The sequence below is a fragment of the Anser brachyrhynchus genome (assembly GCF_964034855.1).
Source record: "Anser brachyrhynchus genome assembly, chromosome: 4".
Lineage (NCBI taxonomy): Eukaryota > Metazoa > Chordata > Aves > Anseriformes > Anatidae > Anser > Anser brachyrhynchus.
Window position 1 is genome coordinate 19,054,446 of NC_137698.1, and position 16,643 is coordinate 19,071,088.

At 40.7% G+C, this 16,643-nt stretch overlaps 1 protein-coding gene and 1 long non-coding RNA gene across 5 annotated transcripts in view; one reads left to right on the forward strand and one right to left on the reverse strand.

Annotated features, from left to right (window-relative positions):
- Positions 1-12,532, reverse strand: LOC308194146 (general transcription factor IIE subunit 1-like). 3 transcript variants are annotated; one of them, XM_080589629.1, is made up of 5 exons: positions 12,179-12,532; positions 7,436-7,897; positions 5,951-6,152; positions 5,230-5,456; positions 1-4,847 (listed from the first exon to the last, which is right to left on the reverse strand). In XM_080589629.1, the coding sequence occupies exons 2-5, from the start codon at positions 7,881-7,883 to the stop codon at positions 4,456-4,458; spliced, it is 1,269 nt and encodes a 422-aa protein (XP_080445755.1). In that variant the 5' UTR covers positions 7,884-7,897; positions 12,179-12,532; the 3' UTR covers positions 1-4,455. The 3 variants fall into 3 exon arrangements, with proteins under 3 accessions (XP_080445755.1, XP_080445754.1, XP_080445753.1); XM_080589628.1 differs by having other exon boundaries at positions 12,192-12,531; XM_080589627.1 differs by having other exon boundaries at positions 12,168-12,531.
- The window catches only part of LOC308194149, a 25,147-nt gene continuing 18,673 nt past the window's right edge, over positions 10,170-16,643 (forward strand). The window contains exon 1 of one of the 2 annotated variants that reach the window (XR_013950324.1): positions 10,170-11,604. This is a non-coding gene — a long non-coding RNA (uncharacterized lncRNA). Of the gene's footprint in view, positions 11,605-12,679; positions 13,966-16,643 lie in introns of those variants that run through there. The other variant, XR_013950325.1, reaches the window with a different exon arrangement.

Sequence of the window (16,643 nt, forward strand, 5' to 3'; positions counted from 1 at the left end):
CCCATGAAGTTTCTCCATCCACAAATAAGACTTGTAGATACAGTATGTATCTCTATATCGCCTTAAAGCCTAAGTATAGCTGGCCTGTTAAATATATATATTTAATGTATGCATATATATATATTCCTGTTCATGTCCTGTGGAATTAATCTTCTTCAGCACAGTGCTCTGAGGTGAAGTAGATACCCTGTTTTTGTACTTAACTGCACAAACCATCTGTTTTTCTACATTTCCACTTCTGCACTTTTCAACATGAAGGAGGATAAACTTGGCTGAAAAATTTTGTATCCTTTTGCATGTAATGCTGCAGCTGAATATCTCTAGAATTTGTTCCCAAAGTATTTGACCTTGTGAAAGCTTTTCATGTAGAAAGGAAGAAATTTAGGAAATTACAATTGAAATTACTGTTAAAAACACGGGTAAAGTCAGCAACTAATGAAGTCTGGTAGCAAAAGCAGAATTAAGATTGTAGAAAAGTAGATTAGAAAACTAAACCAGAAGAAAAACTTTATTCTTTAATATTCCTGCTTGCATCAGTTTCTAACATTATTTCTAGCTTAGTTTTATGATATACCCTATTCAGTGTATCTGTTCCAATGTAGAGGTCCTGTTTACCTTAAATTAGGGCAAAGCTTTTCTCAAAATAGTTAAAATAAAAAAAGAAATCATCATAAATTCAGTTTCAGTTAGTTCTATAATACGGCTATATGCTAAAGGAGACATTTTAGTGATAATGAATCCTAAATACGCCTGAAATAGTCTGAAGTTTGAATAGAATAGTGTATTTTATTTTTTGATTCTCCCCAGGTTTTGAGAGTGGATTTTGAAATGGCAGGTTGGAGAAGAGAGGTATGATTGTAACAGCAACATTTACTTACTATTCAGGCTTCAAACTCATGGTGATACTATATGCAGAGGACAAGGGAAATACAGGTTTGTGTTGTCACAATATGAAAATGAAACAAAAATGAAAGCTTTTAATCACTAACTTAACACAGGAATCAGTAGACTTCAAAGAGGACATATATAGAACAAGAAGATTTGTGCTCTATTTAAGACGAAAGTTTGGTTAATGTGTTAGACAAACTTTAAACTCAAGAAACAGAATGAACCCAAGTCATTCCAGGGCAAGAATTCAAGAATGCTGTATATGAATAATACCTTTTAATGGATTTGGCCTACCTCTGGTGATGAAATTTTCACCAAAACGTGTCATGCAGTAGTATTTGCTTGGAATCTGTAAAAAAATTATGAACTCTTACTGAGACTGAGGGATAGTGCAGGTGTGCAACTGGGTTTGCTTGGACAAGGATTCAAATTGCAGTTGAAGAAATATGCTTAAAATCCATTGTAGCTTTGGAAATGAGACAGTGGTTGGCAGTGTTAGATTAAAATTGCTATGATAGTTAATGTTGAAGCATAAAATTATGCTTAAGGAACAACTGTCTACTATAATGTGTGTCAAAATTAAGGAAGGAAGTCGACTTACTGAAGTATTGATTAAATATTTTGAATGAGACAAGGTAGAAAAAGGAGTGCTTATCCTAGATATATTCAACACCAGCACTGTACCTCATAATACTCTTAGAGAACTGAATTCTGACCTTTGGTCGTGCCAGTAGAAATGATGTCACTGCAGGTGGTGGGTGTAGCAGGGAACAAGTCTTTAAAAGAGAAGTCTTTGTACTCAGGACAGCTCTTTGCAGGGGATCTTGTTCTAACACCTTCAGGGACAATAAAGAAGCTTGGTATAACACAGAAGTAAAGTCTTCAGTTGCAACTTCTGGATTAAATGCTCTGTTTTCAAATTTCATGGATGGAACTGAGGAATGCTCCTTGTGGTTGAAGAAGATGAAAATAGTAAAGACCCTAAAAATCATAAAAGGGCTTGGGTTGGAAGGGACCTTAAAGACCATCTAGTTCTAACCCCCTGCCATGTGCAGGGACATCTCCCACCAGACCAGGTTGTGCAGGGCCCCATCCATGGTGGCCTTGAGCACCTCCAGGGATGGGACACCCATACCTTCTCTGGGCAACCTGTGCCAGTGCCTCACCACCCTCAGAGTGAAGAATTTCTTCCTTACATCTAATCTAAATCTACCCTCTTAGTCTAAAATCATTACTCCTTGTCCTATCACTACGTGCCCTGACAGAGTCCCTCCTAAGCTTTCCTGTAGGCCCTCTTTAGGCAGTGGAAGGCCACTGTAAGGTCTCCCTGGAGCTTTCTCTTCTCCAGGTAGAACCACCCCAGCTCCCTCAGCCTGTCTTCACGGGAGAGGTGCTGCAGCCCCCTGATCATCATAACACAGTGACAACCCTGGAAATCAGGAAGATGATGTGTCGAGGAAAGAAAGAGGTAATAGTAACCAAGCATAAGAAATAAGCTAACGTGCAACAAATTCTTTAAAAGTTCATATCTTTATGGTATACTGATTACATATATATGTGACTTGTGTATAACATTGCAGAGGGCTCTTGTATTATAGTGTCTGTTCTGTGAGCTGTAATTGATTAAGGAAATCTTAGTTACAAAATGTCCATCTAAAATACACTGTTTTACAACTCCAAAATAACATCAACTTTCTATACAGAAACAGCATTTGTCTTAGTTTTTGTTAGTAAGCTTGGGGGGAGGGTATAAAGTCTTCTGTCATGGCGGAGTGTTTTTTTTTTTAAGCAGCCTAACCAAAATTGAAATAGCTCTTGTACTTGTTTCACTGCTCAAAGTGATGTGATGCTGGGCTGCATGTCAAGCTAGCCCCCATTTAGTGAGTCATGCGAGACAGAAGAAAGATAATCAACATCAACTACTTTCAAATGAGCTAAAGATACAAAGTTTTTAATAGAAAAACTTCAATGGTGGTTGTATTTCTCTGTCATGAGAGTGACACATGAAGAGGGAAGCCTCTCACAATTCTCCCAACCTCTGACACTGTGTAAGTCAATTCTCTCTATACTAATCCATCTACTTTCAGCGTTTCTTTGTTCATATTTCTCTCCGCCATTTCTTTACAGAATCCCAGAATGGCTGAGGTTAAAAAGTACTGCTGGAGACCAAATTGTCCAGCTCCCTTGCTCAAGGAGGACCACCTACAGCCAGTTGCTCAGAATCACATCCAGACAGCTTTCAAATATCTCGTATTTGGCACTCTGCAGTTTCTGGGCCACCTGTTCCAGTGCTCAGCCACCCTTATAGTAAAGAAGTATTTCCTGATGTTCAGACAGAACCTATTGTGCTTCAGGTTGTAGTCATGTATTGTTTTCATTATTCCTTGCTAAAATAGTAGATTTAGCAAAGGATTTAAGGTGCATCTTCTACTCCTATATAGTCCAGTTCATAGAATCATTAAGGCTGGAAAAGACCTCCAAGATCATCTGGTCCAATCCCTCCCCTACCACCAATGTCACCCACTAAACCATGTCCCCAGGCACCATGTCCAACCTTTCCTTGAACACCCCCAGGGACGGTGACACCACCACCTCCCTGGGCAACCTGTTCCAATGCGTGACTACTCCTTCTGAGAAGACTTGACTACTCCTTCTGAGCATAGCATACATAGCTTTCTGGTTGATAAACTGCTTGCTTATCAACCTGGACCAAAATTAATAGTGTAGTACACCGCTCAATATAGGCATGTTGAAAAAAATTAGGAAGGCAGCTGCTGGGGTGACTGACTAAATGGCTGTCTTGCAGGTCACACCTGCTCTACAGCCTTCAGTAAAGAAAGAGAGTCATCTGTGAAATGGGAACAGCCCTTTTCCTGAGACTATTCAAGATTCTGAATTCCACTGTAGTCTTCATCACTTTAGGAACAGTTCTGTGAAGCAGTAAGTACAACGTATTCAGGTAATTAAGATGAGAGTTAATATACCAGAGCTGGTTCTCTTGTATAGCCAACAAAATTTAGTAGCAACTCTTTGCTTAGAGGAAAGTTGCTTTGTAACATTTGTTACAACAGTATATCTGTATGGTGAATGACCCAACAAAACAATAGGATGCACTGGTACAGAGCGAAACCAAATCACAGTGGAATTTGTTTCATATTTGCTACAGAACTATCTGCTACTTTTAGGAGAAAGGTACAATAATTGATTTCTTAAGAGACTGTGACATTGCTTTTGAAACTTTATTTTCATCAGATCATTGTATTCCATTGTATCCTGGAATGATTCATGCTCCAAAACCCCTGATTACAGCATTCACATAGTCTAAGCATTAAGACAACAGAAAACCCACAGTAACTTGGGTTACTTTCACTGCAATGCTAGTATTCTAAACTGTAGTTGGCTACTACAGGTAGCATTTAGTTGTGCTATCTTGCATAACAGCAAGGAATTCAAACAAAATTTAACCCATTAATGGTAAATTTAAGACCAGAACTTAAACTAATTTTGTCTTAATTAAAAAGAAAACCTTCCTCACTCTATGCATTTGCATATTCAGTATAATAGTATTTATTCAAAGACAGACTGGAACACTTCTCGTCCTACCTTTATATAATCTTCTCTCTCTTCATTTGTCATGAGAGATACAAGCTCTGGATTTTCACTAACTTCACTGTACGAGTAAGGCTGACCAGCTACCATTAAAACAGGATTTAGAGCTTCCTGTTCCTCCTCTTGTTCAAAGTTGCTGCCTCCTACTTTCGTTAATGCTGTTCTTGAGTGCTTGGCATCTTCAGCCTCACTAGTGTCACTGCCTGATTCGGGTGGTTTGCTTTTGACAACAGGAGCACAGTCTGTGCTAGACAGTGACTTGGATTCATGGATCAGAAGAGTCTTGATGATTTCATTCTCAGGGATAGTTTCTTTATTACTTTCTTCAGTTTCTGCAGAAGCATTTACTCCTAATACATAATACAGTAGAGGTATCAATAGTTTTATAGTTACACACAGCCATCCTGTGAAAATATTTTTTCTACTTTTTTTTTAAACCCTTCCGTTAGAATTTTCTCAAGAGCAGGTATTTCTGCTTTAGAAGTTAATAGCACTGGTACCACATGGTTAGAGCCAGAACATTTCAGGAGTGGGTGGCTAACTTGTGGCTTTAGGAACACTATCTAAACCAGCCTAAAGAACAATTTTTCAGAAACTAGGTTTTGGTAGACACTGGTCCAGAGTTAAAGGCTTATTCTGTATTTCTAAACTAAGCTCATTACGTTTTCAATAAGAAATCTATATTTAATTGTAGTAAAGCTGCTGAATTATTTGCCAATGCTCAAAGCTTACCAGCAGTATTGTTGGTGACTGTTGCTGCTCCTTCCACAGTGCTCTGAGACATCCAGATAGGTTGCTCTTTAGTTGCTTTTTCTCTCTTTTTCTTCTTGGGCTCAGAATCTTGGACATCAATAACTAAGTTTTGAGTATACATGTTGCCAAACGAGGAACTTCTGGTGGCCCATTTTTCAGGTCTGCCACAGGGTTCTAACACACTTGAACATACCTTCTGATCAAAGCTGAACGAAATGTTATCCATTTTGGAGAGATTATATACAAGCAAGACCCCCAATTCCCAGTAAAAAAAAATTGTTAGCTGTCTAGCGTTAAAAAATTTGCTCTATTTTAAAATAATTTTTATTCCCCATCACCTCATAATAGAGGCATGTGATTTTGAACCATTGATTTTTGTATAGTTTCTTCAGTAATGCATCTCTGGATGAAGCATACTATTAGAGTAGCATTACTTCTGCACAGGAAGGGCTATGAACAATATTAGCCAAAGGAGAAGTCTGGAAAATTACTCCTTGAAACAAAAAAGGAACAAAAATAAGACTATAAATGCATAATTTAGAATGCCATAGATAATTCAAGCAGTTTATAGTCATGTACAGTAGCTACTGAAGAAAGCAAAGTCAAAGTAGCCTGCAGATAAGGTATTTCAAAGATCTTACAACAGAGAAGTTGTTGGGTGGTTTTGTTTTGAGTAGGAGATAGAGAGTTATGTTTATACCTTTCTGATAATCCTGGGATTTCTGTTGGCTGAGGCTCCAGCAAGTCATATGGCAGAACAATATCTTCAGTCTCACGCAGTAGTGCAAAGATAGGTTCAATCTGCTCATTGAATTTTGCTAGCAAGGTCCGCGCATCTCTCTTAGGAAGCGCTGAAGCATCTTCCTCTACTTCAGTGTTGCAGTAAGTGCAGCGGAAAGTCTCTGCAATGTTGTCAAAATTGGAAATCACATTCATAGGATGCAGTAACATGCTAAATCCACAGCCTGGACAGTTTCCAAAATATTCTGACCTTTCTAGACTTTATGCATTTGTTCATATCATCCACAGGAACTCAAGATTTTTGTTTGTTTTTGAAGACTGCTATTCACATGCTTGCTATGCAAGAGAGAAATACCTATATTGGGGAAAAATTAAGTTGGCTAGATATGGAGTAACATTAGATAGTAAGGGTTTTTTTTTCCTCCTTTTCTGATCTCATGTTTTTGCATGAATGTAAGAAAAGACATTTGCAAGCATAAATAGCCTATGTTGGTTTTAGTTCAAAGTTTAAAGTTCAAAAAAGACTTGGTCAAAACATATGCTAAAACCTACATTTATGTCTCAAAATTAAAGTAACACATTCCATTAAAATACAATCACGACTGAAATGTTTGCATTTCAGTAGCTTGTCACAGTCCCTGCACTGAGAGCAAAGCAATGGTTTGCTAACTGACTGTATACTAATTTGACCTTTGAAATTTCAAGTTAGTCATTATAAAGTATTGTTCATTTTCCCTGGCTCTGTCTTCCTTTCTAGATGCTGTGACCCAGATGTTAGCACTGTAGCTGTAGAGTAATATATTGCAATATGATGCCATTTTAACTCATTTTGAAAGAGAGCTCTCTAGTTATTTTGATTTTAGAGAAGAGAACCCCCTGAGCTCTGATGCCTTGTCTTCTATGGATGCCTCATTTTGCCCTGCAAGGAGCCTGAAATTCTCTGTTTCCAGTACAGACAGCAGTGATAGGACACCTCTCCTCTGCTGCTGATCTGCACTGTTTATTGCAGTAGGTGGCTGCAAACTTTTATCCAACTCTTCCGTCAGAAAGACTGAAGACACAAAGATTAACTAACAAACTCAGAACAGAATAAAATGAGTACAGTTTTCATTTCCATTTGAGGAAAGGGGACTCACAAGCTGGATGAGTAATTTTAACCCAGGTTAAATGTCTTGTTCCAGAAAAGATTAGGCCTATATCAGATTCCCAACCCCACCTCTTACACTCAAGATTATTATTTCCTCTTGCTTGGCCTGTTCTACAAAGAGAGCTTTTCCTCTTACCCTCACCTCCCAGCTTCTCCTGTCCCAGGCGCTGCTCCCACCAGCAAAAAAAAGTATATCCTAACAAACCTGCTTTCAATGCAAAGTTCCCACAGGAGCTAATTTCATGTTATCACTGTTATTCTTCAAGATAAGAACAAATAAGCAATATAATCAAACACCTGTAAATACATCAAAGAGCTGATTGACTTCCAGGTCCGTGTAGGTGCTGGAGCAAGACGGACATTTAAAAGAGGACCTGGTAGTTGAATCCCGCTCATCCGCTTCTATCTTCCGGCGTATGTGGTCCAGTTTGTATTTTATCACATCCACCAGCACCTTGTAATTGATGTAATAGTAGTTGTGCCTTGTGCTCTTCCCGTTAGGGCCCGTCTCAACTCGCATGCGCAGCTTCACAAACTTGTCTGCCTTGAGCGTGTTGAGAACAGTACGCAGCTGTTTGCGTTCGTACTTCAGCAGCTCTAACAAGTCATCCTCTTTCACGCAGGGGTAGCGGATCAGCACATCAAGGGCCAAGGAGTACTCTACTCCATAGAAGCCACGCACCATGTATTTGGCCAGGCGCTTTAAGGCTGCTGGGACTTCGGTGATAACGCTTTGCTCTTCCATCAGGAGTTGAACCACTGCCAGAAAGAGAAGTGAGAAGTGTTGTACAATAAACAAGAAGGATGTGAGGTGTAGTAAACCTTTCTCAGAGTTCACCATCATTTGCTGTGCTGCTCTTCTGCAAGAGTCTTCACTGAACAAGGTTAATATAAAATCCTTAACCTGCACCTGGGGATGGGGAGGTATCAATAGATATCAGAGATTAGGTAATTCAGGTGATTAAATGGAACAGGTGACTGCACGTGAAGTATTCATGTCCTCCTGTGTAAAAACAACCAACCTACCAAAAAAAAAAAGCTGTCTAGGAAAATAGATTACAGAGACTTCATAATAATTTTCACAGAAGACAATGTCTTCATGTCTAGGCCTTCCTGAAGATACATATCCATTTTCATTCAAAGCCAGCCAAGTAAGATCTGAAGTGAACATCATATGCCATAAAAATTACAGCTCAGGACACAAGTCAAGTAAAAAATCTTTAGTTTAATTCACAACAATGTGAAATGGATGTGATTACACCTCCTTTTGTGACAAAGCCACAAGGGATGTTTGAGCACCTTTTAGTACGCCTTTTTTTTCTGTTGGCTGTGATAATCAAGCGAAGGCCTAGAAAAGCTGGAGTACTTGGAGCTCCATCTTGTCTGGCACTGCCCTCACCCAGCACGATGTCCAAGGCTGAGCCTTGTTTTCCACCATACCCAATCATTGGGGAACATTTGTAGCAGAACATTTAGGTCCTTGGTACTCTTCTACCCTGTAGAAACAGAGCTTCCGGCAACAATAAATTCCTAATCCCATTAACTAGAATGTAACTAATTTTAGTCTCTCAAGTCCAACTGTCCTAACCATTTCTTATTTGTAAGGAGTGGAGGGAGAAGAAAAAAATTAAGGTAAGCTTCAATGAAGTCACATCCCCATTCCCTTGTTTGAGGCACATTAAAATCCTACAGTAATTTTTGACATCAGGGCCTCTAGCCAGACTGCTTTGCAGAGAGGCACGCAGCGTGTGGCCAAACGGTGCTGGTAGAGCTGCTGCTGGATCAGAAGGTGGGTAGGTGGGTGGTGGGACAGCACGTTATGGCATGGTAGGTTGCCAGTGGCTGGCAACCTACCAACTGGATGCCATTGGCATCCACGGCTGAGGGGCACCATTCTCAAGCCCAGGTGATCGTGTGTTGCTGCATAGAGCTTCCAGGTAGCCTTCAACAGAAATCTGAGTTATGAAACAAACAAAACTATTTGCAGTAGCCTAGTAGTTAAGCCATGATTAAACTTACATTATAGGGGATGCACTATCTTTTCATTAAATCTATATAATCCTGCTGGTCTGAGGCTAGAAACCCAGAAGGAAACAGCACCACCCTGACCTAAATTTCCCCACAGGAAGAGTTGGGGAGCACTGCAATAGGCTGCTCAGGGAGGAGATTGAATCTTCACCCGGAGAAGAGCTTGAGCATCCTGACCTGGCTTTGAGGTTAGCTGTTCCACGAGCAGGGGTTGGGCCAGATGGCATCCTGAGGTCTCATCTAACTTACATCTTCTGTTCCAAAAGAGTTAAATTTAACCTTAGTAAGGAGAGAGACGTTGGGAATGTCAGTCACTTCCCCCAGTAGTCCATAGACTGTAAGAAGAATGTTTTTATGATTTTTCATAAAAACCTCAAGGAAAAAGCAATTTTTTTTCTTCTCTCTCCACTTACATTCTTTCCCTTCTCTTTCGTTCTCATCCTCCAAAAAGGTTCAACTGACCAGTGTATCTGACTCTCACATACTAGCAGGGCAGTGTAGCTGAATACATGATAACACTCCCTTTTCAAGGTGGGAAAGCACAGGACCTTGAGCTTTTGTTGAACCGAGTGTCTCCAGAAGCTAAATCCTGTTTTTGCTGCCAGTCAAGCCCTAGCAAGAATATGGTGTACCTGGGTGCAGATGTGTTGGTGGTGGGACAGGGATATACTTCAGCCAAGTACTTCAAATGTAATCTTATCTCCACCTCTTTCCTTGATGGAAACCTCAAGCTGCCACTATATTTTCTGGCAGATAAAAACATACACAGGTCTAGTGAATGACAAGTTACTGAGTACAGCAGCTATCCTCAAGTCACTTTACCATCTTCATGCCCCAGCTGCACTCAGGCAATTTTCATTGCCCCACCTGCAGCAAGGGCTTTTTGTTCTTAGAGGTCAGTAGGCTTGCTTGCTTTCTTTTAAAGTCAGGATAAGGGTATACAGAGTACCCTATCTCTCCCTCTTTCTAGCCTCACTTTTTTTTTCTTTTTCTATGCAGTGGCATACATTCAGCGGGAAGGCGAGTGTCCTTGGCCAGCCTCAACTGTCTTTGAGTCTCCTCAGGCTGTGGAGAGCACTGAGCCCTTGCCTGTTGCTGGCTAATCCCCTACAGAAAGGAGGCACTGTAACCTCCACTATGTGCCCGACAGAAAGCAGCCATCTGGTATTTCTGGAACTAGGGCCAAAGAGAGGCAAGGGCAGCCTCAGCAGCTTCATGGGATATGGTACCAGTCGTGCAGTGCCCCAGCTGTATGAGTCTGGGCTAGCATCTCAGAAAGGACTCAGGTGCCCTCTGCATGTATTACTGATTTTATTTTATTTTTTAAATAAAGGCCAACTGGATTGTGGCCCTATAAAAGAACAAAACCTTGTTTGTATCTACTCCTCGACTAATGTGGGGCAGAACCATGACACTTAAAGGACTTCTCTTAGGAGCAGATCTCACGACTGTTTTTTCTTACCCTAAATCAAACAGAATTAAAATCACTTCAAAGGGAGCAGGATAAGTAGATAACATCATTAAAGAAGAAGTCAAACCTGAGCTGTAAGCTTGGTGTTTGCTGGCTTATGAATTCCTATGACTCCTTATCCCAGACTTGCATTAGGTACTTGAATCTCTAAAGCAAACAGTACTCTGAAGTGCTAAAAAGTCTGAATTGCACTGAAGTGCTTCCAAACACCTTAATGTTAAAAGCTCTTCAAGTCTGGAGTCTTACAACCATATAAACTGTTTAGGGGAACCTCCCCCCCCCCCCCCCCCAAAAAAAAAAAAGCCCACCAAACAAACCAACCAACCAGCACACACACACCAGAAAAACCACCACCAACCACATGTAATGTAAGTAATGTGAATATATCCTGGAGAAGACTGAAAACTTATTTTTCAAACAACAAATCCATAAATTCACTGTTCATTTGCAATAGAAATTTAGATATGCAAACCTTTGATTGAATACAGAAGGAAGTGGCTTGCCTTTTTTTTTTTTTTTTTTTTTTTACACACAAAAATGGCTGAATTTGCTTGGAAAAACACCATGCATGGAAAACAGAAACCCATCAAGAAGCATTCTTTTAAGCTACAAAAGAACCCAAACTGTATTCATTTTGTATTAAAAGTTATTTAAAATTAGAACAGATGTGGGGAGAAGAAGCATTCTCTATAGTGTTTTGGTATATCTGAGGTTATATTCTCTAGTGCATTTTGCTATGTTTCCCCATCTTACAACTCCAGTCTGGAGTCTTGCAGTTCAGGGGAACTACTGTTTTTTAAATGCTGTTGTAGTTTTCAGTTCACAGGCAGTAGTTCTCCTTTAAGAAGAACATGAGACCAGCCTTGTCAAGGAAAGGAAAAGAAAGAAGCAGCAGCTCTCTGCAAACACAAAAAGGCTTTAAGCAGGAATCTGCTCCAGATCTGAGCTGCAGTCTCCATTAAGAAAGGTATTTTGCTGCTCATACAGACATTTTATTTTATTTTTTATTTTCAGTTGATAGCATGTATTGACAAGATATCTTACAAATAATCGTCTACCTTCTACTTTTAGCTGCTTTTGAAGTACTTATTTTTATGAGGGTGGCAGCTACCTTTCCATAACATTTGATATTTTTAGTATTACTCACTATTTTAGATGTCAGAGCAGCCCTTCTGTTTAATGGTTAATATGGAGCTATTAAAACCTTAATCTATGAGAGAATATGAGAACTGCCTTTTGGACCATCCTTCTGCTTTAGGAAACCTACTCTGAGTTGCTTATTGTGTTCTCAAGCAACTATCAAAAGCAGAATTTCAAGTTAACAGACATCATACAGAGCAAGTTCTGCAGGGCTCATCTGAAGCCAGCTGCTTAATTAACATGTTACTTGAGTTGTCTGAGCCAACAAGCTATGCATATCACTATTTTTATCAAAGCTTACACTTTAAAAACACTAAGCTAGAAAGATTTATTAAAGCAGTCTTTTGTCAGGCTTACTATAACCATATTATTTACAACTGAGTTTAAAACCTTATTGTTACCAGTCCTGCATACACAGAAATCTTCAGGCTGAGGCTGTAGAAAGATCACTGCTTTCCTAAGACCTGAAAGTAGCTGCAAAACAAGCTTAAGTATTTCCCAGCCTTTTCCTAGACCTATCTGTGATAAGCCCTAATTATCACCCACCTGGAGCAAGAGTCCCCAAATCACATTTCATTAGTAACTGATTTAATTCTGCCTCATACGCATTGCATCATAATAAAGTTACAAATCTTATTGCTCAATGAAATACACCTACAACAGACCAGGGCTGAAATTTTAAGTGACTGCAATCTCTGATTAGTGTTTTCATTAGCATGACTTTAGAGGACTAAAAGTAACACGATAATTAGCTCTTTTTTATTGTTGCAAAACAAAAATGTAGCATAGGTAATTTATATAATCTGTGTGTAGAAGCTTTCATAATCAAACAAACCTGGAAAATTGAACATTTTCAGAAAAAATAGATTTTTTTATTTTCTAGCTTTTACATTTTTGCATGTTCATCTTTTTAGGTGGTTTATGTCTTCAGAAGAAACAAAAATATTTTTCTTCACTGTATTTTTCTAGAAGATAAAATTATAGATCCTTTCATTTCCTTTTATGGGTGAGACAACAGTGGTTAAAAACAACACTAAAATAAGGCTGACAGACGCTGTACAGTCCAGGGCTGAAGAGTGAATTCTCTTAGAACTGTAATCATCATATTTGACCTCAAATCTATGTCTTTCATGTATTTTTTTTATATGTGCACAGTGGAGGTTGGTCCCATGTGGTACATGGTTTGTGTCATAACATGTATTGTACTTTTGTTGCCGGAGCTCTGATTTTCCAACTGGCTGGGTGCATGGAGAGCCCCAAAAGCGCAGGAGTTTGTCTCCGTTGGACAAGTTGTGTGGCTGGAGCCCATAAATGTGGCTAGCAGAAGGCAGTGCCTCTGAAAAATACTCAATACCAGAAATGAAAACTCATAAATTATTAGCTGCAGCAAGAATTAAGATTTCAAAATATTTCAAAGGTCTGAGCCTGTAGGACACAGCGATTTAGAAACTGGGGGAGCAGATGACTGTAAAAAAACCCTGAGATTAGCCCTGCTCCTGCCTGCAATTAATAGTATAAGAGGGGTCAGTTTCATGCCTTATGCTGCGAAAAATCCTATTCCTACTCTTTTTTGTTCCATTAAATATCGAAATGATCTAGCTGATACAAGTGTAATCAGCATAAATACTCAACTGCAAATTAAAAATGTTCACGTGGAACAGTTAAGCAAGTGTACCTCATTCTGTGTAGTGGTTCTTGAGCATGCTCCTTTGTTATGATACTACATTATAAAATGCAAAGTTGCACAACTGCTCGCTGGTACCTCTTGATTTTAGTCTCTGGGAAAGGTTGACAGTGAATAATGCCTGTGGGTTTCCTCGCTGAGTGTTTTCTACAGGGAAAGTGCCATGTAACCTCAGTGCTGTTATTCATGTGACTGTCCTTGGCCTGCATGTGGAGGTGTGGAAACATCACAAGAAAACATGAAACAGCTTCTTAATTTAAGGTGTGCAATGGCCTGGCTGGTAGCGCTGCTTTCAGAAAGAGGAAACCACAAGCACCTGAGCAAGCCGTGGCTGATAAGGAGAGGGCTGGTGGCTAAGGACAGTTAGCCTCCTCACGGCAGGGGTAAAGCTCTGTGTGGCAGGGGCACTGCTCAGCCCTGTGCCTGCCTGGATAGTAGCCGGGAGATTATTCTGTGTGGGCTCATGCTGTGCTGCCTGTGGTATGAACACTCAGAGTGAAAGTTGTAAGTAAAATTAAAAAAAAAGTGGTTTGAGCAAGTGTTTCTGCCTGTGTGTAGCCCTGGCAGTGAGGACCGTGGGAAGCAGGATTCATGCTGTTAAGTTGTTGTGATGTTGTGCAATAAAGACATTATTGAAAGCAGGAGCTTGAGATGGGGCTAGGCAAAGTCATCTGGCTTCGTTTCAAACCCATTTGGCTGGCTCTGAGGTTGAGCTTGAATGGCATGGGCACTGCGCTGCATTTGCAGGCTACTTGAGGAAAAGGAGGCAGAGAGTCAGCCAAGTAGTCTTAGATGGGAGACGTAAACAGGGAGCCTGGTCAGAGGCTGAAGGAGGAAATTAAATGTGCGGAGCAAAAGTGTGATCAAGATCCTCACAGAGCAAATGCAGTATGTTTTACTTGGCTGTTGGCGGCCTTGTGGCAGGTTGTGATGTGCACCTTGGGCAAATGGGAGCTGTTGTAGGATGCTTTTTTTGTCCTCTTTTGTTCCAACTCGTGTTCCTCTGCCTTTGTCCTGAAAGGCATGGGGAAGCTACGTTCTGCTCTCTCCTATTTCTCTATGCCAGTGGATAGCCAAACCTCCCTCAGTTTGCAGAACGAAACTGCTCGCCATCTACATACGTTTGAGCTCTATGAAATGTGAAAACTTCGGGGTTAAGTATGTAACCTGCTCCCCTGTACATGCAGGGCTATCGGTTGCACAATCACATCGCTCTTCCCCTGTGCTGCCCCCTTTTGCGGTCTCTGCCTGTGCCACCACAGCAGGCACCGCTTCTCAACAGTGTGCGGCCCTGAGCCCCGTTTGTCTAGTGAACCATCCAAAGCCTGCACTGAGATGATTCATCTTCTGATCTGTTTTCCTGTGGTGCTCTCCCCATATTACCTAACTCCTGATCCTTGAAGGCATGCAGGTGTTAAACTAAATCAACTTTGTTTGAGGGCTATAGACCTCAGAGTAGTCTGTTATAACCTTCCTGATAGCCAGAAAGACAGAAGCTATCGTGCCTGTGTTCCTCGTGGAACTTTGAGCGCTTTAGCTCGGATGTAAAAATCTAGGATATATTTTGTAGGATAGGATTTAGGATATATTTTGTGTATAATTACTCTGTGTGATTGCACTACAGCTCCCTCAGTCTTGGCTGCAGTTGCAATGGGTACTTCCTAAACACAGCCCTCAGTGTGACAGAGCGGGTACTCTCCCAGCCTGCTGGGTTGCCATTGCAGCACGGGGCAGAAATAGGGAGAGAATTCACCTGTCTCAGTAGTTGCTTACATTTGTCTGTCTGCAATACCATCCCTTCTCTTGCAAAGCATTATTTATTTACTGTTTGAAAACCGGAACAAAGCATGAGCCTTTCCGCTATCCTCGTTCATCACAGCCTGTCCTGGGCAGTGAATGAAGCAAGGGATTTCTGTAACAGGAAGCTTGGGCTCAAGTAAAGAGACGGTATCCCTTCCAAAAAGGAAAGGGAGTGAGTGGCTGCCACGCTTGTTGACCTCTGGACAGCTTGCTTACAGCCTTAGTATTCTTTTCACGTAGCTTACCCTGCTCTTAAGTCTGAAGAATGGTTGCTTGTGGTAATACGCATTTTTAACTTCCATGTTTTTTCTTAGAGGGTCAGTTTTAGATCTACCGTCTCTCAGCATGTAAATACATGAAAAAATGTGGTGACAGCAGTTACTAACCACACAGGCTGTTGGGGTGGGGAGATGCATTTTGGTTGGGGTTTCAGATGACAACACGAAAATTCTTAGTTTTGGGAGCAGTGGGGTCAGTAAAGAAACATACCACAGTCCTAGATCTTCATAGCCTGCCACCCTTACCTGTCTTCAATTTTACTTCTCTTTCCTCTGTCATCTCCTGACATCTGGCTCCTACTCCTCCCTCTTTCTGTCTCCCCCTCTCCATCCCAGTGGCAGCTTCTTTCTCCCACCCGGTTCGTACGGAAGGCGCCTGTGCCTTCTGCAGCAGCTGGATGTGGCTTTCTTCGGAGAGCAGTTTCCAGCCTTCCGTGGCTGTACACCTCTTGCAGGAATGCAGATGTAGCATTTCAGGAACTAAGTTGATGCAAATGAAACCTTTGAGTAGTTATGTGTAACTGCTGGTGTGATCTGGGTGGTAGGTGTGGCCTGAGAAAGGGCCGTGTCTCACCTCAGCACCTCCAGGTACTGGATGGTCCGCTGTAAAAACAAGGTGGCATTCCAGCACCCTGTCACAACTCGGTGCTTCTGATTGCTTTATTGTTTTACTATAAGCAATTTATTTTCTTCGTTTAAATTTCTCAAAGAGAAGAACCATTTTCATTAAAGTATAAAGAGGGAAAAGCCTAGGAATTATTATTATTATTATTATTTTTCTACATCAGGTGTCTGCGTAATGGAGAAAGCTTAGCAGGATCAGAAGAAAGACAAAACTCTGCAAGTGGAAAGCCCTGAGCAAACCTAATGGCTGGAGTTATCTTAAACACAGCATACCTGTCAGAGGCAGTCTTACTACTAGGATTCTTCTTACGCTCACGCATAACCCTTGAGCTAAGAGAACAAACTTTGCAAAACAAATTAGAGTGAGAGAGGTTGTCCTATATACAATTAATATAATTCAGAGCTGATTCACTGTAGTGCAGAAAATGGCCTGAGCGAACGGCTCCTGGTACTCAGTATGTAAGCAAACCAACTCCTTTA